The sequence below is a fragment of the Pithys albifrons genome, chromosome 2, assembly GCF_047495875.1.
Source record: "Pithys albifrons albifrons isolate INPA30051 chromosome 2, PitAlb_v1, whole genome shotgun sequence".
Taxonomy (NCBI): Eukaryota; Metazoa; Chordata; class Aves; order Passeriformes; family Thamnophilidae; genus Pithys; species Pithys albifrons.
In genome coordinates this window covers 108661523-108688194 of record NC_092459.1, presented here as the reverse complement: position 1 = coordinate 108688194, position 26672 = coordinate 108661523, and the positions used below count along the sequence as shown (strand labels likewise).

The following is a 26672-nucleotide window of genomic DNA, read 5'->3' as shown; positions in this document are numbered from 1 at the left end:
CTCTAGTGAATCACATTTACAGCCACCCCCTCTGCACGCCGTGCGTTAACTCTTCGCACCGTGGGTATGTACAACTCTGAAATATAAAATTAGTTGCTTTTGAAGGACACTGAGCTCCCTCTGGTGAAGGCATAACAAGTTTATTAAGTAAGCACCACCTCTGGAAGTATAATCCCCTCTGGCTTCTTCTATGGAGTTTATTGGTTCAGTTTTCCTAACCATGAGCATCATTAGGGCAATGCAGTAATTAAGAGTTGTTAGAAAGTGAATTCTCAAACTGCAGATTAGAAAATTAAACTATTTCCTGATTACATATTAATGGAGCACAACAATAGCAGTTGCCATAAGCTTGGAAGGCAACCAAGGGATAAATCTGTGTACTTAATTACCATAAACAATGGCTGCATAGAAATGAAGTTTTATGCACATTCCCTTCTGTAATATGTCTGATATCAGTACACACTTGACAATTCTTGTTCAATTATCTCTATTATTTAATGCGCTGTGAACGGCTCTGTGTAAATAAAATTAACCACCCCAATTACTTTGAATTCATCTAGGGACAACGTAATAAAAAATGTGAAGAATTCTGTATGCCTATTAATCTAAAACATTACAGAAGCTTTCACCAGATTTTCTTGTCTATATTTATTTTGTCTACATTTATTTTAGTGCACTGCTAATTCAATTACATTTACCATCACTGGTCAATCAACAGCAGCAGAGGGTTTTTTTATTTCATTAATCCTTGTACAGTACCACAAACACACTCATATATTAGTAAGGTACAGGATCTCACATGGAAAACATAAATAGGTTTCTTCTTGAATTTGGGAGCCTGCAGTTAATCAGAAAAACAATTAAAAACACTTCATACCCTGCAGTCAGATAACAAAATATCTGATAGCTACAGTTTTTTTTTCCAAATACTTGTTTTTGCAATTAGTGAAGAAATAGTGACTGAAAAAGAGATAAACTTAGATTAGAGATTTGAAAACTGGGATTCTTTGGTTTTTATTTTAATTGTGGATGTGATAATTCTGCATTTTAATTGGCACTTGGATATCAAGATGACAGACACCTTAAAATACAATGACAGAAGAATTTGCAATGGAGAAATACTGTCAAAAGTAGAGACAAACCTATTTTATCCATAACAGGTTAGGCACAACCCTGAAGAAAGCAAGATAATCCTCACTCTGTCATTGTTTAGTGTCAAACCAGTATAAGAGAGAAACAAGAAAAATCAATGATATTAGACTATGATTTTTATATTTGATCCAACTCATTCCTCTTACTTGAACCTTTGTGCTGTGTTTTCTCTAAAAACTTGCACCCACCAAATGTTTGGTGACAGTGTATGTTGCAAAACCCTTCCTACAACTCTTACATATATCCAGACAGGGATAACAAATGTGCCATCAGCTTATTCCGTGGAGTTCAAGGCACTGAAGAACTGATTCTCCTCACAGCTTTGCAATGCAGCACTGAACTACACTGCACTGGGACAAGGTGAGGTTACATTTTCATTTTAAGTGCGAAGACCAAGGACTGAGGTTACACCACCACTGACATAAATTACTGGATATTAATAAAAGTGTGACTATTCAGATTCAAATAGGAATCAGCAAGCTGGGAATTTTAATAACTTTTATTTTTTCACACATCTTAGAAAAGTGTTTCTAGTCAAATCATGAGCAGCTGGCACTGGAAATGCAGAGCTGCAGCCAGTTCCAAACTCTTTGCCTGGCTGATGAACTTTGAAAATACCCGCTTCCCTTTGGCCAAGAGCCAGCAGACTGCCTTGCCCAGCCAAAAGGCTCCCTGGCAGGGCAGGAAAATGGCAATGCATGTGCAGATGGGGCCTGGGATCTCCTCCTACAGCCCCATTTCCATCAGACACACTTTTCCTAAGGCAGGGCAGTGGCTGCAAGGGCAGTAGTGGAATGGATCCCTCTGCCCCGGATGTGATCCTAGGGAATGGACTGGAGAGCACTGTCTCAGGCACTCCCCTTCTCCTGCGTCATGTCCGAAAGGGAGTGGGGCACCGAGAACCTCCAAGATCCTCTCCTCACAGCTACCCCCAGCTACTACTGTCCTAATAAGGCCAGGGTGGCATTTTCAACCTTTTATTTGCAATCCTAAGGGCTAGAAACTATCTCCAAAAGGTAAGAGGAATGTCTAACAAAGTCAAGCAGTTACACGAGCTGGGATCTAACCAAGGATATATATTGTCTATACTTACAGTTGGTTTCTCTTTTGGTGAAACCATATGAATTCTTCCAGATTTACCAAACCCTGCAGTGTCCACAGGTTAGTCTCCATGTTTTTCTGGTCTTACCACTAGCCCATGGAAAGGAAATTCCCACAAAGACAGGTGGAGCATTAAAACGAATGTCTCGATACAAGGGAGCAGGAGACAAAAGTCTTTTCCTGTGAAATGAACATAGCCAGAATAGATGTCCAAGCTGAAGCCTGAAAAAAATCCCTCCTGGCTCAGCAACAAAAAGGACTCTCAAACTCAAAGGATGAAGAGCTGCCAGGTGGCAAAGTCTCCCCACTGGAAAAAAAACCACCTCCAGTTTTGTGCTGGAGAAGGATGAGAAGGGAGTGCTTTCTTCCTGGTAAGTCTAATAAAGAACCAGGCCAAGCACAATGGAGAAGGAAAAGATGGTCTAGTCCCCAGCAAACACAAAAGGGCTCAACAGATCATGCTCTACCATCTTCTTGAATTTAATTCCAAGGCAATAACTGAGTCATGATGGGAGTCTCTTGGTTGTTTCATTTATGGTTTTGGCACACATGGAAACAACACTGAAAATCCCAACACAAAATGTGCCCCTACACTGATGGGGACTATCATCCTACAAACAGCTGTTAGGACAATTCAGTGTAAGCCCTCCTTAGACAACTGTACAAACACAGCACCCTGTTTCAACTGCTGAGAAATTATTTGCCTGAGGCTTTCCAATATTACAACCCCAAGCCATACAAAATTAAGAAAGAGACGTGATTATAAAAGAATCTTAATTATTGAACCAATTCACTTGTGGTTCTTGTCCTTCATGTTAAGTTTTCAGGATCTTTCAGCTACACTTGCTCAAGTGACCTCCTTGTTCCTAAAGCCTGCATTTTCAGAAAAACCAAATATCAAAAGACTTTTCAGAATAACTCTGAGAGCTGGCAGCATTTCCTGTTTCTCATCTCTCTGGTATGCACCAACACCTAAGGGAGTATTTGCAAAACCCTGAGATCACCATCCACAGCCCTTCAGGGCTTTTCTAGATATCACACTTGGCTTTACAGACCACTTGGTGGTCCGTGGCAACCTGGCAGGTTATATGCTGTTGACTCATCTTTTCGGTTTTCAGATTTCTCTCTCAGTCAGACACTCAGGCAAAGCTGCCCAGACTCTGTCAGAAGAAGCCTGGACTGAGATGTGGGCACAAGCTTCTTATGTGTCTGCATGAGGAATTATTTCCTGAAGAGAAATGTGGAAGACAACCAAGTGCCATCCTGACAAAGAGAGGCACTAATGAGATGAGATACAGCAGATCCTCTGAAGCAGCTGTAGCAGGTACCAGAGAGGGAGAGCACAGGAGAAGGCAGAGCCTGAAGAGAAGAGAGGCAGCCAAGGAGCCGGGGAAGGGCTGCACTCAGGGCACAGAGACAGAGCTGATAGAACTGCATTTCAAAGGCACAGCAAAGAGAGATGTTCTTCACCACCATATCACACGTTTGTTTTGAAAACAAATGAAAAATAACACAGCAAACCCTCCTAATACTACTTTTTCATGTAAGCAGTTGCAGGTCTTGCCACTGGGATGTTGTCTGATGACAGGTGGGATATTGATTGGTAGGGGAGGTGACACACAAGATGGGCTCTCTGTGAAGATGTGAATCACAGCTAGAGAAGTTTGAGAATCCCTGCTTTCAAGGTAACTAGAGGCAAAAAACTCCAGTTTTCACATGTTTTCTCCTAAACTGCATTTTTAAGCTGAAAACATAAATAGTATGTTTATGACGGACTTGTCAAACCATTTCATTTAAGTTAAATCCTGAATGCTCAGGATTTAACTTAACTCAACCTTAACTCAACATTTGATTTAACTTAAATCAACCTAAAAGTAACTTTTTTATTACAGCTGTGCCACTTGTCCCCTTCTCTCTAGTACAAGGAGCAATGGATACTCATTAGTATTCCTGTTACAAACTTAATGGCCCTGTTCTTACTCTCTAGCTCTGCGCTAGCCTCACTGTTTTAGGCAGGATACTTGAAAAAAACAAACACACATCTCATCATGAATATGACAGGAAGAATACAGCAACTCCTGCCATACTTGAAAATACAAGAAATTAAATGACATAAATCAAATAATTGAATGGTTATTAAAGTTTTTAAAAACCCCAAGTGCTATGCTGATGATGCCAAATGTATTTGTAGATGGTATCTGGAGTACATATAAGACTTGTGAAACATTGCACTCTTGTACAATTGTGGCTCTTTTGTATAGAACACCCATTTCACAAACATAAAAAAGTACACAAAGAAGTGCAGGATAATATATATAATTTTTTTTCTAGCCAAATAACTAGGGGTCATGTAATGCATTTGAAAGAGTACTTCAAAAAATCCTAACAGGTAAAAGTCCTATTAAACAAGCACTCATTCAGCATGAAAATAGTTTCTGATTTACATGTTTTTGTAAAATTATTTAAAAAGTCAAACAACCTGAGAACATGAGAAAGTAAATACATTGAAAAAAATCATAAAATTTGGCTAAATGTGGCAGGTTCATTTTGAAGTATTGAACTTTAACTAAAGTCAATTCATCTGTACTTCAAAACATAATATTGGAGTCAATCTACTTTAAAACTTGTTGTTTCGGTTAAAGGCAGGCTTCAAGTTTATAACATCACATATACATATAACTTTCAAGGGCAATTTACCCACAAAGTCATTTGGAACAACTAACTTTGCCCCCCTCAAGGACAGGAAGAACACTTTTTGGACCTACAATATTATTTATTTTTGAAATATCCAAGCACCTTTTGTTTCTAACTGATGCAGTTAAACCTTTCCACCTCTGATGACCACCAGCCTTTAATACCCATCTAATGTTCATCATTGATGCCACAACCATTATGCTTTTAACAAAAAATCACCCACATACTTCAATCCTTTCAATGGCACCTACAACATTAAGTATTACAGACTTTTAAAACTCCCCCTCCTGAAAATAAACAAATAAAATAATTGTGGAGTATCAGTAACCAGACAGGACTCTCAAATTTCAGAGATCTAGTCAATGGAGCCTTTCTCCATGTACTGTGCTCTGTTTCATGCAGTACGTGGCTTTAGCCTGGCCAAATTTTTTTTCCCACTGAATCAGTAGAACAGCGAAGATCTTACTTTTTTTTCTTCTTTTTTTTCCTTTTTTTTTTAAGCAGTGGCATATCAATGAGGCACAGATGTGTATTCCAACTCTGCATGGATGAGCACACTGTTCAATAGTGCTGGCTCACACGGTATCAGGGCAAGTTATCACTTCCCATGAAGGCACTCTTATCACCAGGGCCCAGAGAGGTGGCTGCAAATCGCAGCCTTTTTATTTTCAAGGCAGTTTTGCTGAACATTCAGGCTTCAAAGATTCACACTTCCAAAACTCTATAAGAGTTTGTGAACGCTCAATTTGCCAAAACTGTTTACAGTGTAATTGGGCACCGTACCTGTGTCCATGAGATAGCGAAGGCGCTTCTCCACCAGCGCGGCACGGGTGTCAATTTGCTTTTGCTCATTCTCTAGTGCTGCCAATTCTCCTACAACATACTGACTGGTGTCTTTGAACCCTTTCTGTTAAAGAGAACAAACAAGAAGAAAAAACATCACTTGTAAGTTGCATTTTTCCTTTCCACAAACACTTAGTAAGGCACTTACCTAAACAACCAAATATCATGCTCCTACCAAAAAGCTAACACATTTCATAAACTTTACAATTTTGCCAAATGTCCTTATTTGTTTATTAAAACACCCTGGTTTTTTTCTTCAGGGAACATTTCATTTTGCATTTTTTTACTACCTGGCAGATATTTTAAAATTCCCTTAACTTATTTCTAAGTACAGAAGAGCTGCTGTAACAAAGTATCATGAAAAGAAAGGTAATCCAAATAAAGCACTACTTAATGTGCCAATTCCACTTATTCAATTTTAAAATGTTAACTTTAGGGGCTAGAAGAACTAGCACAAGAGTCTCTAGCGACAATTAAAAAGTGGGCTTTTAAGATTAAAACCAATCTGGCTTGTTCAGCTCCTCTGAGGCAGCTTTAATGCCAGTGCTCCCCAGCCTGGGCCATCACACCCCTCTGGGTTTCTCTGAATGAAGGAATTGGCCTGTCACACGGTGAGCTGTAAAAATACCACTAATTACACTAATTGTGATTCTTATCCTGAAAAGGGGTGACAAACAGCCCCGGGGAGACGCTCAGGTGCCTCAGGTGAGCTCGAGCTGTCCTGCCTCTGTGCCAGGAGGTGGCTCTGGGATGTCCAGTTGATAAATCATACTGAACCTTACCAAGAAAACTGTGGGAACACTAAAAAGTCAAGTTTGCCTCTTGCACCCTCTAACTCCCCAGCAATGCCCTGCAGATGACCACATAAATCTTCTAGTGTTTCCAAAGTGGCCTGGCTGTCTCGCAGGAGCCCAAGCCAAGACATTCAGTACCTCCAGGTTATTCCCACGTGGCTCAACAAATTTCACACAGTGTTGTGGCTGTACACAATGCTGAAATGTCATTCCTGAAGTATGTTTTTGCATAAGTTACAAAAAAAAAAGTTACTCCTTCCAATTAACCTCATGGACTTTTTCCTCCTATGCCTGAACCAGACCCTTGTTGAATGTTTTAAATAGGAAAAAAACCTCCAACAAAATGATTCCATGTTTCATCTGCACTCTGTAAAGGATGCAACAAAAATCACTGTCTTTTGGGACCAGAAAAATAAACAGTTTTTTTTATGAGGCTCATTTCCCTACTAGAACCTAACTTTTTGCTGCATAAGAGTTCTTGGTTACTTTGAGCAAATGTTTTCAATTGCTTTTCTGTACATGTGTCTGAAATAATCAATTCAGCTTCATGTTCAGGCAACAGGCATAATATACACATCAGCATGTTATTTCAAATAAAGACACGTTCAAAGTGAAAGCTAAAAGCATGGCCAAGCTTCCAGGCCCAGTAACGAGCACAGAACTTTGAAATTTGGGTTATCCGAATTTAAGAATGTTACGCCCTTATTAATTTGGTCCTTCTCTTCCTACACAGCAGCCAACATTATCATCTGTAATGGAAAATCTTCTGCCTGTTGCATAGCCAGAAAAACAACAACAAAACCAAAACTCCCTGAGAGCACTCCCTGCAGAAAGAAAAAAAAATCAGTCTGGGGAGCTGAAGTGATGTGCAATATATTGCCTTTCATCAACTATAATTAATTGAAAATAGTATGAAAACTTCCCTAATGTCAGCATGCATAATTGTTAACAATTGCTATTAGAAGATGAAAAGAAATGCTGTGTCAGGCTGTAATATCCCAAGAGTTCATGTGTATCATCTGCATATGTAATGTGAATTCACTGTGCCAGACCTTTTCAGCTCTGCAAAAGTACAACTGGACTAAAAATAACTCCGGCTCGTAAAAAGTTCAGTGTTTTGGTGTAGATACGACAGCAGTACAAAATTGCTCCTCAGCTCTAGATTGCTTCAGCAAAAATGACAAATGTGTTCAGATAAACTGTGGAGAGCAACAAACTACCACCCTCAAAGGCTGTGTTGCGCTTTCAGACAAAAAAAATTCAGGTTAAAACTTGGTTCTTCCTGCTTCTGTCCCGCAGCTGTCCATCAAAACCAGCTTTCTCCCTGCGGTCTATCAAATATTTCCCTCACAAATCAATTTTACACATGATCAGCCCATACCCCTACTGAGCTGAACCTCCCCGTTAATTAAGTGAAGAAATTACCATATATATTATATTAATGCAAACATCATTCAGCTAGTAATTCACGGCTGATCTGGATAATGGAAAGGTTGAACACCCATTAACCCAAGCCAACAAAATGGGTTGGCTGAGAAATTCTAGCAGGTCTCATGTGACTCTTCCCTCTAACTGCAGCTCTGCGGTATCTGCTATTGTAATAATTAAAATCCTCCCGGTAGATCAATACTGGAATCTCTTTATGGGAAGTGCCCTGATGGAAATGTCTCAAGGAAGCTGGGGCTGTGGAACTCTGAAAAATTCATTTTTTTTATCTGACAATTATCACCACACTGCAGACTAATTCAACAGTGCACCCCTCTCACTCTGCTTTGAATGCACTGGAGATTGACATCTAAAAAACCCTAACATCTCATTTTAACAAATAAAGGCACTATTTCCACATACAGTTTGGAATTATCAGCAATCATGAAACCAGACAAAAAATTAATATACATTAAGCACTTCATCTTCTGATGGCTTCCTCTGAGTCTCAGCTATCGCAGCCTTCTCCTCATTTCCTCTCTTTGTATCTTCCTGTATTGATCTCTGCCTTTTCATCTCTTGAAAAAAGGGAAAAGACATGTAAAATTATTATAAAGCTTGATATTTATGTATTGAAATGTGGACTTACATTATCAGGTTTTCATATATTTATTGTTAAATATTATTAAATCATAAGATGGGAAAACAGGTTTTATATTTTCTCCTACCTGGTCTGCTCTCCACGTATTGACTGAAAGACTGGAGCTGAGTTTTCCTGACGGTCGAGTCCTTGCTGAACACAACGGGATTTCTAAACCGTTCTGCTGCTTTTTGTGGTCGCTCAGCACGATGTTCCTCTGTTCCATTCTGCTGGGAAAAAACACACACACACAACAGTTTCTTTTGTTTACAGGCGGGAAGACATTAATTTGAAAGGTACGTTTTTGTGAGGGACAGGACACAGCTTTTACAGAGTGGATTTCACAACTCGGGCTGTGGTTTATACTGGATGAAAGTATCAGCTGCAGGGAAAAAAGCAGAAGAGTGATTAACTTTTCCTTTTTTTTTTTCCTGTTTAATGTGTGGTGGCAACAGCTGCTTTTTGCTCTGTGGGCACCCTCCTGCAGAATTCACTACTTCTTTACCGGGCAGACCTACTCACTGTGACCGGCATTTGCCAGCAATGCCGATTTTAAACAAAAACCCCTCCTTTGCACCTCTGCTTTGCCAAGCACCGCCCGTGCTGCTGCCAAGTCACGGCGTCCCTGTCCCTGAACACGATCTCTATCATTTTAAAGCGTGTTGCCTTCAGCCTCTCTCCCAGCACGGTACAGAAATCTGTCGTTTTCTGTAGTCCCATAGACTTGTATGACAAGAAGAACTAGTTTCTAATTTTATGCCCATTGAGATAAACCACTAATGCTGGATGAAGTCTAAAAGGTAGGATTATAATGCTACCCCACTGAACTGCATTTCATCAGCTATAACTTTCCAAAGCCAGATTTGTAAGTAAGCCCTTTACAGCTAAGGAAACTACAATTATCTTTTCCAGGGCTTCCTATGTTAATACTGGTAACAAATTCAAATGATTCTATCAACACGAAATATCCCAGAAGACTGAACCACTGTGGTGTGTGGAAACTGCAGATACCGAGGTGCTGTGTACCAAACAAATATTTCATTTTATACCTAATCTTTTATTATTTTTATTAAGTGTTTTGAAAGTAAATAGGGAAAGGCTAAGATGCATGACTAATAGCTAAGCCTGCTGAATGCTGAAACTGGTTATCAAAAGCTACCAAGACTTTGCCCTTCCTCTGCATTGAGACAATTGGTAATGAGGGAGTTCTCCAACCGCCTATTCTCTCGCCTCAAGGAGGCCGGGGATACACAATCCCCAAGGGAAGGTAACAGTTTATCCTTTTCCACAAACACAGAATGCCTCATTTAGAAACCTGTAAACTGCATTTTATTAAAAAACAAATCCACCTCAATGCCAAGAGCTCCATGAGAACAGATGGACACCATATATTCCTTATAACACTGCCTTTTCAACTCCTCCTTAGAAAAGACGCACGCAGAGATAAACTGTTAAGTTGCACCTTTTTGTGGGAGTACCTTAAAAAGAATCAAGTCCTTCACAAAAGCTTTTTATGAAGTGAAATCTCATTTTTGTTAGGTTAGGTGATACCAAATTACCGTAAGAGGTGGCCTAGGTGTCATTTCACAGAATTCGGCTTAAACAAGTATTGCTTATACCCTGGATGACTTTTCAGCTGCACTACTCAGGTGGTTATGATTCTGGTTAAATAAAAGGTGGTTTCCTGTTATTAGCACAATAACCATCTGACAGCCTAAACCAGAGTCTTTACCAAAATAAACAAACATGACTAATTTTTTTAGGCCTGGCAACATGCTAAAATATCAGTGTGATTAGCCAGTAAATCCCATTTTAAGAAACCTTTTTATGACTGAGGACTTCTGCCACTTTACAAATGTATTCCTCTAAGCCCACTAATTCAGTTAGCCTTTTCAATCCATTGTATTATTCTTGGGCCAGCTTCATTTTGCATTAAATCCACTGCAGAAAGCTAAATTGAACGCAAAAATCAGACTTGATCCAGGCTTCCTTTTGTTCAAAGATAGAGACCGAAAGTCCTCTGCTGCTGCCACACACTTTCATCACCAATTTATAGGAACCGACAGTGTAAGGGAAAAGCAATGAAAGTCATTGTTTTGGGACTTCAAAGCATCTCTGTATCTGGGGAAGGAAATCCTTTCAGTCAGCAGTGCTCTCCCCACAGACTGCAGGTGGGTGAAAAGTTATACCCAACTGGAAGTGCCCCAGAGCCATAAAGATATTAATGACATACAGGGACTATTTTAAAAAAAATAGAATAGTAAGAACACTCGGGTCTAATTAAGAAAATGAAATGGAAAATTGATTGGTGGGCACTTTATGCTGAGTGGTGAACATTAGAAATAGGCAAAATGCCCACATACACCACATACTTGTGTCTGTTTTTCTCAGAAGCACTCATCGAGCACCCAAACTATGTATGCCTTTAAAGTGTACCATGGCTTAATTTTAATGCAGGAAAAACAGAGGACTAGGACTCTGGGAGGCAAGTAAATCCCTGAGAGCCCAATCCTGCTCCCATTCATGTCAGGTAGAGTCTCGCTGCTGATTGCACTAGCAGCAGGATGGAGTCTGTGCTGCATTTCTAGCATCAATAACAACCTGAGTAGGCAGAATTGAGAGCTGCCTCTTAAATTTGTTAGTGTTTTGTTAATGACAAGTATCATGATTAAAAAAAAAAAAGGAAAAAAGGAAAATGTGTTGATTAATAAATAGGAAACCCCCAGTGCACTGCAAACTATGTAACTGCACTGCCATGAAGATTTTCTGTGTTTCTGACTCTGAAGGATTTGATAAGAAATTATTTTCCTCCTCACAAAATACAAACCCTCAATCATAACACACAGGTACCAAAACAAAAGCATTAAGCAAAACTTACCTTCATGTCTTGCTCTGAGCTATCTGTTACAGTTTTCTGAGCAGCACTGGAGAGTGAATTTGCCACCTGTGGCTGAGCTTCTAGGAGCTTCTTCAGCTTCAAATCCACCAACTTACTGTTTTGTTCTGCTAAATATGCAAATACCACATACAACAGAGTGAGATGCATTTCAATGCAGAGTTGCTACAACAATGTAGCAATTTAAAAGGTAGACTTAATTCACTTTGCTATCATTTCGAACTAAAAAAACTATAAACTAGAAGGATTTTTTTTGCCATTGGGATTGGTGCAGGTTTATGTAATGTACATAGATATTCCTAAGTTTTCTCAAAAACTATATATAACACTCAGCTGAACAAGTAAACATGCTTGCAGACAGCAGATGAAAAACACAGGAAGTAGACAATATTTAAAATTACTCCCAATGAATACATACCTATACTTTGGTATAAAAAACACACTTAAAGAGCCACTTATTTTAAGATGATATCTAACAATTTATCACGTAATTTACATACTGATAACCCCTCAAATTTATCAACTACTAATTCATCCTAAGGCTTCTCAGCAGTTTCCCAATGTTAAAATTTCAGTATCAAAAAGGACAACTTTCCAGTAATAATTTACTATGATTCGTAGAATATGTGGAAACTGGGAGAGTCATAAAACACTTCAGAACTGCATCGAAGGGACATATTCAAGGTCTGCTGAAGCTCCAGAATTTGTATCACCAATTTTATCAACTTGGATCAGAGACCAAACAAATAATAGTGGAGAATTTTACCTCCCAGCAGTGCTCATTCTACATGTGAATGTTGACTATATGAATTTGTAACACACCTACATACATAGTCACCTACACACACACACACACATAAGGAGAAAGGTGTTAATAACAAGGTGCAGCACAGGACTGTGGAGCTAACCCTGGGCAGGGAAGCAGAATGACACTGGTACAGAAGCCCCCAGACACACACTGTATGTGCAGTCTCACATGAGAAATCATCCCTGAACTGGAGCAAGTGCAGCATCACCTGCACACCTGATGCACTTACACCTGGCCCTTGGGTCAAAGGCAGAGGAAACAGCAGAGAGTATGTTCTCCTATATGCACAACCTGAGTTTTTCACTGCAGGCTGGTGACTTCTGGCTGGTGTGGAAAAGGAGTCAAGACTGTTTTGCCCCACAGCTCCTTCCAAGGTTTGGAGTGCTCCAATTCCTATCAGCCAAAACATTTTTGGCATGCTGGCAATCAAATGCTGCCTGCCTCCAGCAGCAACGGGCTGGGCTGGATTATGCTGAAGGATAGTTTCCCTTTCCTCTGGCACACCCATCCATGGTGTCCTTAATTGAGGCTCACATGTAAGTACATGCATGTTCTTGTGGGTTTATACATAAACACCATGTAATAACTATGATAATAAGAGGTTCACAACAGCAACAACAGCATATGGTAGAAGTGCTGACAAATATAGACAGAAATAACATTTAAAACCAAGAAGCAGTAAAATAAAGTTTTCTCTCTCAGAACAGACTATGATTCAGCAGGGGACAAACTAATTAAGATGGTCTACAATGATCCCAAATATGAAATACCCCTTACAGTTTTAGTTTTATGTGTTCCCACGAGATTGAGTCTTTCTTAGAACTTGCTATGAGTTGGCAGAATTACACCAAATTCTGTGGACTCTGATTTCTATCACAGCATTAGACTGCTTTCTGTATCACTGCCCATCCTCTTTCTTACTTGTCTGTTCCTTTGGCTTCTGTGCAGATTGAACTGTAAAATGATGTCTGAGGTTTTTTTTTCAGAATGTCTCCCCATGGGGGACATGAAGCACTGGGTAGTGGGTCTGTATCACTGAGAAGGTAACTCTCAGGAAAGAAGGTCCACAGAAATAAATGTTGGTAATGTCACTGGGGCAATGCGACAGGAATATTAACTTACTGATTTCTTCTAAAATCAACTAGTTTTTATGAGAAAATTATGTGACAGGATTCTGCTCTAAGCAAGCTAAATCCCAGTGCTGGGAAAAATATATTTTCTTATGTGTCTGGAAATCCTTACAGAGAAAAAAATAATGGACATGACTCAAATCCTTTGCATCCAAACAAGACTAGAAAGTTCTATATACACATCACTGTTGGTTTAATTCTTAACGAACAAACACTAAACTAATTCTGATGTAATATATTATGGACTACACACTCAGGCCCAGCTGGCATGGGCAGAATCAAGTCAGAGGATGCTGAGGATGTTCTCTCTTGTACAGCCTGTTTCATGACACAGTCCTGTGTTGGCCAAGCCCCTCCAGGCTCGAGCTAACCTGCAGTGAGCAGAAAGGCCCTGGCAGAGAAGCCCACCATCAACAGAGACCCTGGGCACTCCCCAGGGCTGCCTGGATCAGGCAGGCTTGTACAGAGAACAAACTCCTTCAGCAGCTCACTGCAAGCTGAGGAGCCTCTTATTGTTGGGCAGTTCCTATTGCGTCTTTGAGGTGTAGCTCCTTTTAAAATAAGCAACTCCCCTGTAAGATTCCAACATATTTACCATCGAATCTATCACCTGAACTCCAATTTGCTTGGATATTTTTGAAAGTGGGAAACACTACTCCCATGCTTTAATGTGTTAATAAAACCCCTATTACCTGAACATTGTAAAGTAAATAGGACTAATTTCATTCCAATTTATACCTCCATGCCCCCACTGGAGCAACAAGGTGTAAATCCTTGAACTGATTCTTGGGAAGGAACCGGATTGATACCAAGTCTATACGAACACAGAGAGACACATTTGCTCCTCTTCCCTGAGTAAAGGGGCCAGGATGGCAGTGCAGAGAGTGGCAGCTGTACTCACTCATGCCATTGCACACTCCTCTGCCTGCCTGGCACAATGCAGGCAAGGTGCTTTCAGGTGGCTCTGCTTTACCAGTCTGGCTCGGGGTGCTCTTCCCCATCAAACAAGCAACAGACATTTACTGCCATTGTTGAAAATACTGATTTTGTTGATTTTAAATTCCAGCTAAACACGAATGCAGAATATTAAGCATTAGGGTTTAAAAGACTTGAAAAGGCAGAAGGCAATAAATCTGATAGAGAGACAAGCAGCACAACAGGACTTATATGATGACGGAGTGTTAGTCATGCAAAATACACAAAATAGCCATTATTTAAATTACCCGTTGAATCAAGGTCATTTTCTAGGTTAGTAAGTTCATCTCCACCTCCAGAAACAGAGCATTCAGGAACCTCCTCATTAGTATCTATCTCAATATTATCATCATCCTCATCCTCATCTGTAGGAACATACAGTATTAAGGTTAGTATTTTCATATGTACATGCAACACACCACTAAAAAAAATGAATGCTTTAGAGAACAAGCTGAGTTATGATAAAAATGCAAATAATTAAACAAATCTGGAAGGAGATTTCATTCTGTCCACTCATGGATTTATCTTTAAACTGATGCAATTCAATAAGCACATGGGGGTCCCTGCTGAAAACTCCTGCTACAATAAAGTGTGGTCTCAGCAGCGACTGTTCTTTGTGCTGAATCTCAGTAAGTCGAGTCAAAATAATTTCCCCTAGGCACCCAGTTCTCCATAATGCAGAATGTGTGCCAAATACAGCATGTGGCAGGTTCAGCTGGATTTGGCCAGCAGAAGCATCTGTGGGCTGCGGTCTCCTGAGAAAGGCAGCAGCTCCAGGTACTGAGTCCCCAGCTCACTGAGACTTGCTAGTCCTCATTTTGCACAGTGTTATCACAGAGCAGTGGCCACTGTACCTTGCCTGGGTGTTACAGGCTCCTACCACTTTTAAAGGCCAACTACGTTCTGGAACATCATGCTTAGTGAGCGCTGATGTTGAGTGTAGCAAGGGCAAGCTCACAGATTGCTGCTTTCACAGAATCACAGAGTGGGTTGGGTTGGAAGGGACCATCGTGGGTCCAACCTCCCTGATCAAGCAGGGTCATCCCAGAGCACGTGACACAGGATTGTGTCCAGATGGTTCTTGAATATCTCCAGTGAGGGAGACTCCACAACCTCTCTGGGCAACCTGCTCCAATGCATGGTCACACACACAGCAAAGTTCTTCCTCATGTTCAGGTGGAACTTCCTGTGCATCAGTTTCTGCCCATTGCCTCTTGTCCTATTGTTTGGCACCACCAAGAAGAGCCTGATCCATCCTCTGACACTCTCCCTTCAGATACTTGTAGACATTGGTGAGGTCCCCTCTCAGTCATCTCTTCCCAAGGCTGAACAGGCCCAGCTCCCTCAGCCTGTATTTGTAAAAGAGATGCTCCAGTCCCTTAATCCTCCTCATTGCCCTCCACTGGACCCACTCGAGGAGCTCCATGATTCTCCTGTCCAGAGGAGCCCAGAACTGGACACAGCTCTCCAGGTGATCCTCACCAGGGCCAAGCAGAGGGACAGGATCACCTCCCTCGACCTGCTGGCAATGCTTTTTCTAATGCACCCCAGAATCTGATTGGCCTTCTCGGGCACAAGCGCACTGCTGGCTCATGGACAGCTTGTTGTCCACCAGGACCCCCAGGTTCTCTTCCATGGAGCTGCTTTCCAGCAGGTCATCCCCCAGGCTGTTTGGGTGCCAGGGGTTATTCTTCCCCAGGTGCAGGACCCTGCATTTGCCCTTGGTGAACTTCAGGCAGTTCCTCTCTGCCCATCTCTCCAACCTGTCGAGGTCCTTCTGAAGATCCTTCTGAAGGGCTGCACAGCACTCTGGGCCACTCCCATGCTGAATACCCAGTACTTCTGGGTACTGTCCCAGACCACTCGGGGAGGCATCTGCCCCTTCATCCAAGTCATTGATGAATAAGTTAAAAGTGATTCACTGCACTACTTTTAATCAGCATTGTTTGTAAGCTACATGAATTTGAAATAAAATAAAAATTGTAATTATATTTTTATGGGATCTTTCTACCAAGTTTCTCAGAGAAGCTTATGAATATCCCTCATAAATGAGCCCCATAATGTTTTATGAAGTAGGTGATTATTATAATTACAATTATGATGATGATGTAGGTGAATTATGGCACAGAAAGAGTAAGTAACCTGAGGAAGATCAAATAGCAAGTTCTGAACTGTGAAGCAGATCCCAGAAAAAATCCTGACTCACATTTTCAATAGAAATATATAATAAAATTCAAGTCCATAAAAACTAGATTGGTACTTTCAAAGTAAATAAATGCATTGTGTTTACTCATTTTTACATCTCGTATCAAATGCTATCTACACTTGTTCAGACTTACACAAACATTGCTTTCCTATGTATGCATGCATGTATGTAAAAATGATAAAAAAGAGTAGGCTGGAATGTGTCTGAAGAAACAAGACATACAGTAATTAAAGGAACTTTAAACCACCTAAAATAGGAAAAAAATACTAATTATAAATACAGGACATGGCTGCATTCAAACACTGTATAAACTAAAAGGATCCTAAACATAATACCAAGATGCCATAATTGTGAATACCAGAAGTATGTACTGGAATTGATGCTGATCATTCATCATCAGTCTTGGAGACACACTGAACCTCATTACCAGACCTGAAGTTTGCACTTCAGGCCCACAATGTTGTCACAAAGGTCATACAATTGTATATTTTCTTTACCTCTTTATCTCCACAGCCCCTGTAATTCCAATTTTTAGAAGTTGACTTTTTTAATGTCTACTACTCTTTTCTAACCTAGGACCTGACAGATGGTGCTTCAGGTGTTCAAGCTGGTGGGTGGAAACACTCAGAGCTGTGTGTCACCCTTTCTATCCCCACTGAAATTCCCCCAGGTGATCCTGTTGTTTCAGGTAGTGCAGAGGTTGGTGAACAAAGCAGAAGGGCACAGAGTGATCACCAAGAAGTGGAAAAAGGGATAAAGGGTAGAGGGATAAAAAACACACTGAAAAGAAAACAGAGCACGGTAAAGCAGCAACAGCAACAATTCTGATGGTTTAGAGCTTTCTTCAAGTATCTCTGCTGTTTCTGTTGAGAAACAACTTTGCACACAACTCAAAATCCTTCAGGATGGCGTTGGAGAAATTCAGTGGCATTTGGGTCATGGTACTCTCAGACATATCCTGGAGCTCACAGGGGCACACTCAGAGCATGACTGGGCTACCATGGACATTTGGAAGACGTGGAAGAGAAAGAAAGAGAGGCATCATTGCGGCAGAGGGAAACCAAATCCACCTCAAGCCTAGAAGGCAGTGACTGGAATCACCCAAAGGAGTCAGCTCGCCAGGTCGGCTCACAACTACCAGTCATCCCACAGGGTGCTGGATATGTCAAAACAATCTAAACAAGATGGCAGGGTTTAAGACTCCTTGCATACTAAGGGAATGCTTACATTAGATTATTTGATTTTCTTTAATTTAATATAGCAAGTTGAGATCAGAGGCACTGCCTTTGACAACACCATTTTAGGAAACAAAAGAGATGGACATGTCGAAGACACCAATTTCTAGTATCAGATAATGACCTGACCTAGTATTTAATTTAAAGTTGGCAGACTTTGGCTGAATATGATTATCAGAACATTTACACTTTATTTTTTAAAAAATCAATTGAAAGCAGTAATTTGAAGTTATTTCAGAAACTTTCAAATATCTTTAAAAATCTTGATTCCTTGATTTAAAGTACTCTCGGGTTTTTTTCAAGGTTTTTGTTCTTCCAGTGTATTAAAAGGGAAATGTGTTTAGGGAGCATGTTACAACAAGATTTTGCAATTATAAATGATAAAAGGAACAACATGACGAAGAGATAACAGATATCTTTCATGAAAAGAACAAATTGCTAATGTGAAAAATTTAAAGCACTTGGTCTAGAACCAGGGCATATATTTAGAAGAGGACTGAAGAAATGCTTCTTTGAAAAGTATGTAAATTTGAATCCTAGAAAGTCAGCAAAGCTTTACGATGTCATGAAGAAATGAACAAAATTAGAGATAAAGAATTAAGTCAACAACTAAACTGTGCTGACCATTACCTATCCAGCATGGACTGCAGTCTGGACAGGAGAGAGTGAAGTAAGTATCTTTTGGAACCAAATGGATATGGCAGAATGTTGGTGGAAAAAGATCCAGAGGCATTTTATAGCTCATCTCTTATTCAGATTAAGGTCAGGCTAATTTGTGGTTAAACTGATATTCTCTTGACTTGGTTTAAGCTTGTCCACATGAGAAGCAGTTGCAGCAGATGGCAACAATGTCTAGATTAAATCAAAACGGAATAATTTTCACAGAAAAGCAAAAGCATTGATGGGGCTGGATTACATTACTGGAAGAAGCACATGGAAGCTGCCACTGGAGTTGCACAAGCAGTACTTGCTGTTTAGGGAAGATGCCTTCAGCCTTCAGGATTGCCTCTGGGAAATCCTTCCGGCTTGTGGATCGTGAGATATTTAGTTTATCTACTTTCAGGTCCAGAGTTCGCTTTAAGGCTACAGGATGTGACAGGAGTCTCTGAACAGTAATAAAGGCAACAAAGGCAGAGAATGGAAGAAATGCAGAGTTGAAATACTGGTTCCATGTACAAGAAACCAGATGTCAGGACAAGAAATTACAGCAGTAACTGCCAACAGATAAAGTGCTGCCTGTTAAAATATTAAATTGAGGACTTAACACTGTTTCATGAGTTGGGAGACTAAGCATGATGAGCAAGCCTGTGCTACCTGGTTACATTCCCTGAAAATCATTGCCTCAGAAGTGAAATCTTGAACTTACCACCCTGTCCTGCCTTCACTGCCTACTCATCACCCCCAGATCCAAGCCACATCCTCACAGAGACGCCATCTCAAATAAAGGATGGAGATGTGCCAGAGAGTAAAGGGAACAGCTCCCCAAGTCCCAGAACAGTAGACGGGTGTTCCATTGCACAGGGACAATACCTAGATAATATGTCAATTCCTTTGTCCCATTGCTGCTAGGAAATTTGGATTTCTATCTTGATACTGTCCCTGGATCCATCTCAAGGCATCTGCTTATCAGCCTGAAGGTAGTAGGACATCTAATAAACTTGAAGCTGCCATCCCAAACCCTCTGGCAGTTGGCAGGAAGAAGTATTTTCTGTCTCACATGCCAAATAACCTATGAAAAAGGCTGGATTTCATTGCTAGGATGCTGCTTATCCAGGAAAGTTTCAACTTGCCATAGGCATTTGAGTATTTCAGACCATGATTAAATAAAGCCTTTTAACAGAGAATATTGCACCAGTGCCAAAGTACGAAATTCTTAATGAGCACATAGAAACAATGAAAGAGATCGTATTTTCACCGACAATCATAAGGCAGAGTTAGTCTTTTAAAGCTCCAGAATCACAAAGCTAAAATGTCCCTTTTTTACCTTCTAAAATAATTGAATTGAGAGAAAGATTATTTGGTATTCCTTTTTGTAAATTAAAAAGCAATTGTAATCAATGCAGAAGAAGAGATTAATGAAGCATAATGGTCAAGAGAGCTTGGAAGACCTAAGATACCACAATAAGCTTGTCTTGGGTATTGTACAGGAAATACACGACTATCACAGATAAAAACGCTACTAAATGCGAATGCAGTTAGGGAGAGCATTCAGAATTCAGTTGTAACAAGGAGACTGTCCATTATAGCCTAATATTTTGTGTAAATTCAAAAATGAAAAAGACAACCCAAAAATAATTCTAAATTTTGTTTGTTAATGTTGGGTGCCATTCCACAGAACTACTACATTTTAGAAGAATGAATTTTGTGAGTGGAGATCTAGTGTGGCACCTGATGTTTTACCAGTGGTGTGGTAGAACTATGTGGAAGATGTGTCATCCTTTTTGAGAAGGAGTAAGTAGAAGGAAATGCTATAAAATGCACATTGACGTGAAAAGAGCAAAGAGGAATAAAACAAGATGGGAACTGAAATTTTTAAACCCAAGAGAAGTTCAAATAGATTAGCCAAACTACTGTATGGACAAAGAAAAATCAAAGTAGGAAATCAAATAAAGGAGATAACTCTAAGCATGTGTAAAAGTAGAAAGCTGTGAAATTGGTGCACTGGATAAAACCCAACAGGTATAGTGGTGATAACTTCGAAAACGAGCTGCCATCAGTACTGATACTGTCTCCTTTAAATAACACTGAACTCTCTGGGTGCACATGCAATCTCCCTCTATAAATACCTATTTCTTTTAGTGCACATGCACAGTTACCTCTGAGACTGTTTACAGTTTGAAGGAAGGGCATGAGGAGCAATGGCAAAACACAGATGAATATTTGCATGGGAAGGCCACATCCCAAAAAGCACCACACTGAGATATTTAGCAACACTGCAAGTGAGTCACTGTGACTAAACAGGGTCAACCGCTGTGCAGCTGAGCACCCAGGATACACCCAGACAGGGCACCCTACTTTGAGGGAAGATATGGCAGGAACAGCTATGTATAGGCATGATGAAACAGTGAAGAGGAAGGCATCAAATAACGTAGGATGTTGAGTTATAAACTGTGAAAAGGGATGAGGAAGACCATAGTCTATGTAATGTCCAAGGACTGGGTCATTAGGCTCAGCCTGTCTTACTGCCTCCCCATCAAGGATGAAATCTCCCCATTTATCACAAAAGAGAGTTATGCTGGCAAGCTTGGCTTACTGGGCAAAGACAGTAAAACTGAGGACCAGATCCAAAGGGAGATGTACAACTCACTGCTTTCTGCTTGGTCTTAAATGAACACAAGCGTAGGGTTTAGGGTGCAAAAAGACTGTATTTAACTATTTATGCATATAAAACAGTAGAGAAGAAGCGAATATTTTTGTTGAATTTACATGCATTATGAGCATAAAGCTGGATTTTCTTTACACTTTGACTTATGATTATGTGTTAGCATGAGAAATACTATTTCCCTTTAGAATATGTAGAAGACATTAAAAGAGCAAGAAGAAGCCTGCACTGCAGTGTGTGCTCAGCACCCATCTGAGTTTGAGTGACACTGCATTACTCCAGCTCACAGCACTGGCAGGTGTATGAATTTTAATGAAATTTCAAAGCCAGTTTAATAACATTATAGCAATATTACAACTCAAAACCTGTAAATGCAAGTGGTTTGTCAAAAGACTGCCATTTAAAATCAAAAGGTTATTGCCCCTGCTTCTCACAGGCCACCACTAAAATTCTCTTCCCAAGCACTTTTTTGAACGTATTTACCAAAAAATAACATTTCTTAAGTATTTTTGATATTGTTTTACCCCAAAATTATGTCCATGCTCCTATATAAAAATATTTATTGAAGAGAACCAACAACCATAAAATTGTGGGCAATGACAAATCCGTAAATAATGGGCCAATATGATTTACTTGTTCACAGAACATCTTTTTCTGTCAACCACATATGCTTTTCTTTAAATTGTTGGAAAATAAGTGACACAACACTGATTTAGGAAACACATCTACAGCCACGTCTTCTGATATGTTCACCTGATGAACAACAGTGTTTTGAAGCGTGAATAAAAGTGATACCCCAAGAGGTCTCCGGTTTGTGGGTTGCCATAGGAATAAGATACAAGGTTCCTCAGCTCACCTCCAGATGCCTTTGACCTTTCTTTCAACTTTTCTGCAGCCATTTCAGTGTAGCTGGGAAGTTCTGACATCTTCACTCCAGATCGAGCTTCTGCTATTAGCTGACGAGCTCTCTCTCTCAGCTGCCGACGCCGCTCTTCATCTTGCTGCTAAGATATATTGAACAGTTGCCAACTCAGTAATTGACAGAAATGCAATTTCATTCTCAATCTGATCATCATGATAGGAACTGGTTTACAGCATGGTGCTTGGCCCACATTATAAATAGGACGCTCGATATCAGTTGGGTGTCACACCACAATTTTTAAAGACATCCATGCGTCAGATTTTTTTTAAAGCATTCCCCAAATTATTACTGCGTTAGAAACCTAATGATTTGCAATGTAAAGCTTTTATACATTATATTCTATAAAAATACCTTGATGAAAATTTGCAGACACTTTAGTCTTATAGTAATCACATTTAATGAGCGATTTGAGTGAAGTTTTACCGTGGCTATAAAATAGTTTTGCTAAATTGAATTACTCATTTGAGTAGTACTCACAAATACAGAGAACTGAAAGGAGAAGCCAGATGTTGCTCTTGGTTGCTCCAAGCACCAAGCTGACTTCAAAGTGTAAAGTGGCATCAAATCTGAGGCATGTTCTTTGACTTCAAGGGATACTTTTCTCTTAAAAAAAGATTAACTAATGAAAATTACTGGAAGAACAATAGGTGCTCTTAGAGTAGAAAAGACTTTGCATTGCTTTAAAACATCCTACTAGTGGGGCTTTGGTCAGCAATTAAAGAGATCACATTGGAGCCATGCCAGACAGTGCTGTCCTGCTAAAGCTCTTGAAGCACAATAATATTTCACTTACAGAAAAAAGCAAAGTTCTGCAGCATGAAATTTTGTAGAAGACTAACCAATCATCCTAAAAAATATTAATAAAAAGATCTGTTTAAACATATCTACAAGACTTCGTGAAACCATAAGGGAAACCATTCCAGTTTCCACCTTAAACATGGTATTCTTTCAAAGTTAGGACTGTTTTTCACCTCCCCTCAATATCAGAAATGCTCATAAGTGCAACAAAGTCAGTGCTTGGCTTTAAGTCTAACCTGCCAATAATTTTGGATTATTGACATAATGACCTGCATAAATCCCAGGTACAGGCTGTTGACCTGAACTAAATGGAATATAACAAACTGCCTAATTTTGGAGATCCACCCTGGCAGCCTTCTCACCGACCCAGAAACTTGAGCATCCCACACCTGCAGACACTGGTGAGAGCCTCTGCTAAGTGCTATTTAGTTTAAGCAATCATTAATAAAACAAGCGCAAAATACTAATTAGGTACATTTCATCCATTTCCATGTAAATTGTTTGTTTGTAGCTATTTACTCAGCATTGTTCTCGGCACAATAGAAAAAATGCAAATGACTGAATCCGAATGCAGCCCTAATGGGACTTTCTGTTTATAACCATTAGCCCAGAGGTGTGCTGTAATTCAATCCTCAAGCAGCAAGATTTAGCCTCATTAACAGCTTGCATGGGCAGGTTACAACTCATAAAACCCTACAGTAAACAAAGTATATGGACACAGCACAATATCTCGCCTCTGAGTGACAGAGTCCTGATTCCCTATCAGATTGCCTTGATTTACTTTTCTCCTAATGTCCTCCCCTGGAAAGACAATTCTGACTGGGCCCTGCGAGGCAGCGGGATGGCACATGGGCTTTGTTTGCTTTCTCACCCTTTAACTTCCCAGAGGGCATAGCGCAACAGTTCTATCAAAAATTTATTTGGGAAAGGACACATTAGGAAGACAACTGGAAAGCTTCCCCCCACCCTCGTCCTAGGCACTTAATAGATCAATTTAATTTAATTCTAGACAGGCAACTGATACAACAAATGGTTTTATTTTGAACCGCAGTATTTGGTAACATTAATTACACTGAATTTTACATGAAATAAAACTGCTCAAAACTCTAATATTCCTAATTCCTGGGATATAGGAACGTGTGGATTTGACTTAAATGACTTTTAAGAAGGAATGTGCAAAATTAAGATTTCTGTGTGGCTTACCATCAAACAATTTAATCTACTTCAGCACGTGTAGTTTAAAATAAGGCCAGTTAAGTGTTTGTGACAGAAATGCCCTAAACTGAGCGGGCTGATTTCTCCCCTCTCCTTTCCTCCCCTCCTCCTGAAAGAGAACTTGTATCCTGAATTATTAGCATAGTCATTAACATCCCGGGGATCTCCAAGCAAACACAGATTATGGTGGGTTGTGTTTGTGCTGATTAAGCCAATCATCACCAGCGGATAAGAGAAAAACCAGCCTAGTTCTTGCTTAAATTCAATTCAGGTATTTGAACCCTCGGTTACTGAGCTTGGCAGGAGAAACACTGGTGGAAGGAGCAATGAAACTGAGAGCAGAAAAAGCAGATAAAGTTTTGAGGTACAGAAAAAGTATTAAACAGCGTATCAATCTCCTAGAATTTGGAAAGGAAAGCGCTCAGGAGAGGTATGGAGGCATGAACAAAGATATATAAAAAAACCCCAGGCGACACGAGAAGAAGCACTGCATCAAGAAAGCACCAGGCAAACATACGTACAGTGATTTCCCCCCCCCCCGTACAGCTGAAAACTCAGTAAAATCTTTCACCCTCTGACATGAACCCAACATGCCAAAGAGACATTAAAGTTTGCTCTGTTATTTTCCCCCAACTACTTTGTAATGGTTTAAAGATCTGCCATGAAGCTGCACAGCGAGGAAAACTTCACTATTTAAGGACAAACTCCTCAAGAATAAGTAATGTAATTCCTTGTTTCCCTCCTATAAAAATGTATTGGTATGCAATTTTTATATTTCACAGTTCACTGACATCTCGGCAAGCTTTCTTCCACTGCTTCAATGGTGCTACTTTTAATTTTATCCTCCTTAGTCCTAGTAATTAAAGTGATCAGCAGTGGCATCCCAACGGCTTTGACACAGCTACAACCCCCTAGCTGACTCCGGCTTTTAAGGGAAAGGGGAAGAAAAAAAAGGACGGGAGTTTCATTTCACTGGAACAAGAAAATCAAGCTTCTCCAATCCTTAACTTTATCCAATTGTTCTTTCACCAGCCTTTGGATCTTAAGAAACAAATAAAAATGGCTGCCATTAGGGGGTCCTGTTTGTACTCGCCGCAGACGGCAATGACTGACATTGCTTTGGCCAAAAATGATGCCGTGGATTTGAGAAGGTGAATTCGAATGTGAAACACTGGCAGGGCAGTTTTCGAGCCCATTACCCGGCCAGCTGAGAGCTGGTGAACTCAGTAAAATGTTGAGAGTTGTGGCTTCTTGCAGGCGAAAAAATAACCCAAACACTCCCTTAAAAACCATCTCCTTAGATGACTAAAAATTCTGCAATCTTTTCACATTTAAAAAAAAAAACATTAAAAAAGAATCCAAAAACCTAAAACCTTTGCCAGGGATTTTCAGTCCTCCTTTGGCAGAATTCTGTGAGGATCCAAACTGAGTTTACACCAGAAGTCTGATAAGGCATCATCCTCTCCCTATGAAAAAATATAATCTGGTGAACTGCATTTATTTGATATTTAGAAAGAAAATCCTTTACTGTGTCAGACTGGGAGAAAAAATTAAATAAAAAGAGTTAAATTAGTTATAATCCACAACAACAAAATCCAACCAGAATTGTATCTATGAGGAGGAGCGATTCCTGTAGCTGCAGGTTTCAAAATGGTTCGTGGTCAGACCTAGTGAACAGCACATCTAAGAGAAAGAACTTGACTGCCACCTCTTTCATCATTAGACAGGAAGAACGGCTCTGTTATTAGCCATTCAGAAAGAAAAAGACTTCTGTGCCTGTCCAGAGGCAAGGATTACCAAAATGTACCCATTCAGGATTACCAAAATGTACCTATTCAGTTAGTAGAGAAGACAGAATTAAAAAAAAAGTAAAAAGAAAAATAAAAATTACATGAGCTTTAAAGGTTTGAGCAGGCTGGGCTGTACTGTGACCTTGATCGGCTCTTGTTTGAGTAAATAGGATTTGGGATGAAACATTAAAACTGTTTAGCAGATCTTTTCAAACCATTTCAAACTTTTCTTATGTTGGTTTATAATATAACCAGACATGCTTGTAAATGGCCACACCTGCTCATTCCTCTGGGGATGGCCTGATCTCCGCCTTTGCTAACAAAGAAAGGACGGGAGAAAAAAAATCAGCCTTTCTTGTTGCAAAATAGAGTGGAAAGTCAAAATCTTTCTCAAGTTTGTCCCATCTGGTCAGATTAAATCTTTGATCACCCTGGGGACCACATTTATGTTTGGTCTCTACCCCCACTTCAGAGCAGCTCAAAATACACAGGTAGTGAGCAAAATATGGATTGCTAAGCAGGGAAAACTCAGCATAAACAAAAATGGCTTTGGGTTTCTGTGGCTGGTCAGATGGTAGGAAGTGGTAAGCACAAACAGACATAAACATTTTGGGTATTTTCTGCCTTCTGCCTAACTTACTACCAATAAACTGCATGTAGCTAGAAAATATTTTTTCATGAGTGCATATCACAAAAAGTCTCAAGCTGCTTGTCTTAAGTAGCTAC

At 40.0% G+C, this 26672-nt stretch overlaps 1 protein-coding gene across 11 annotated transcripts in view; it reads right to left on the bottom strand.

Moving 5' to 3' along the window:
- Nucleotides 1-26672, bottom strand: part of EHBP1 (EH domain binding protein 1) — a 226009-nt gene that overhangs the window by 30855 nt on the left and 168482 nt on the right. For 2 of the 11 annotated variants that reach the window (XM_071582029.1, XM_071582032.1), the window contains 6 exons: nt 22078-22225; nt 14707-14823; nt 11528-11655; nt 8738-8879; nt 8481-8587; nt 5731-5854 (listed from right to left, as the gene is read on the bottom strand). In XM_071582029.1, coding sequence (XP_071438130.1) covers nt 5731-5854; nt 8481-8587; nt 8738-8879; nt 11528-11655; nt 14707-14823; nt 22078-22225 — 766 coding nt within the window. The remainder of the gene's footprint in view (nt 1-5730; nt 5855-8480; nt 8588-8737; nt 8880-11527; nt 11656-14706; nt 14824-22077; nt 22226-26672) is intronic. The other 9 variants (XM_071582030.1, XM_071582040.1, XM_071582035.1 and 6 more) reach the window with 7 other exon arrangements.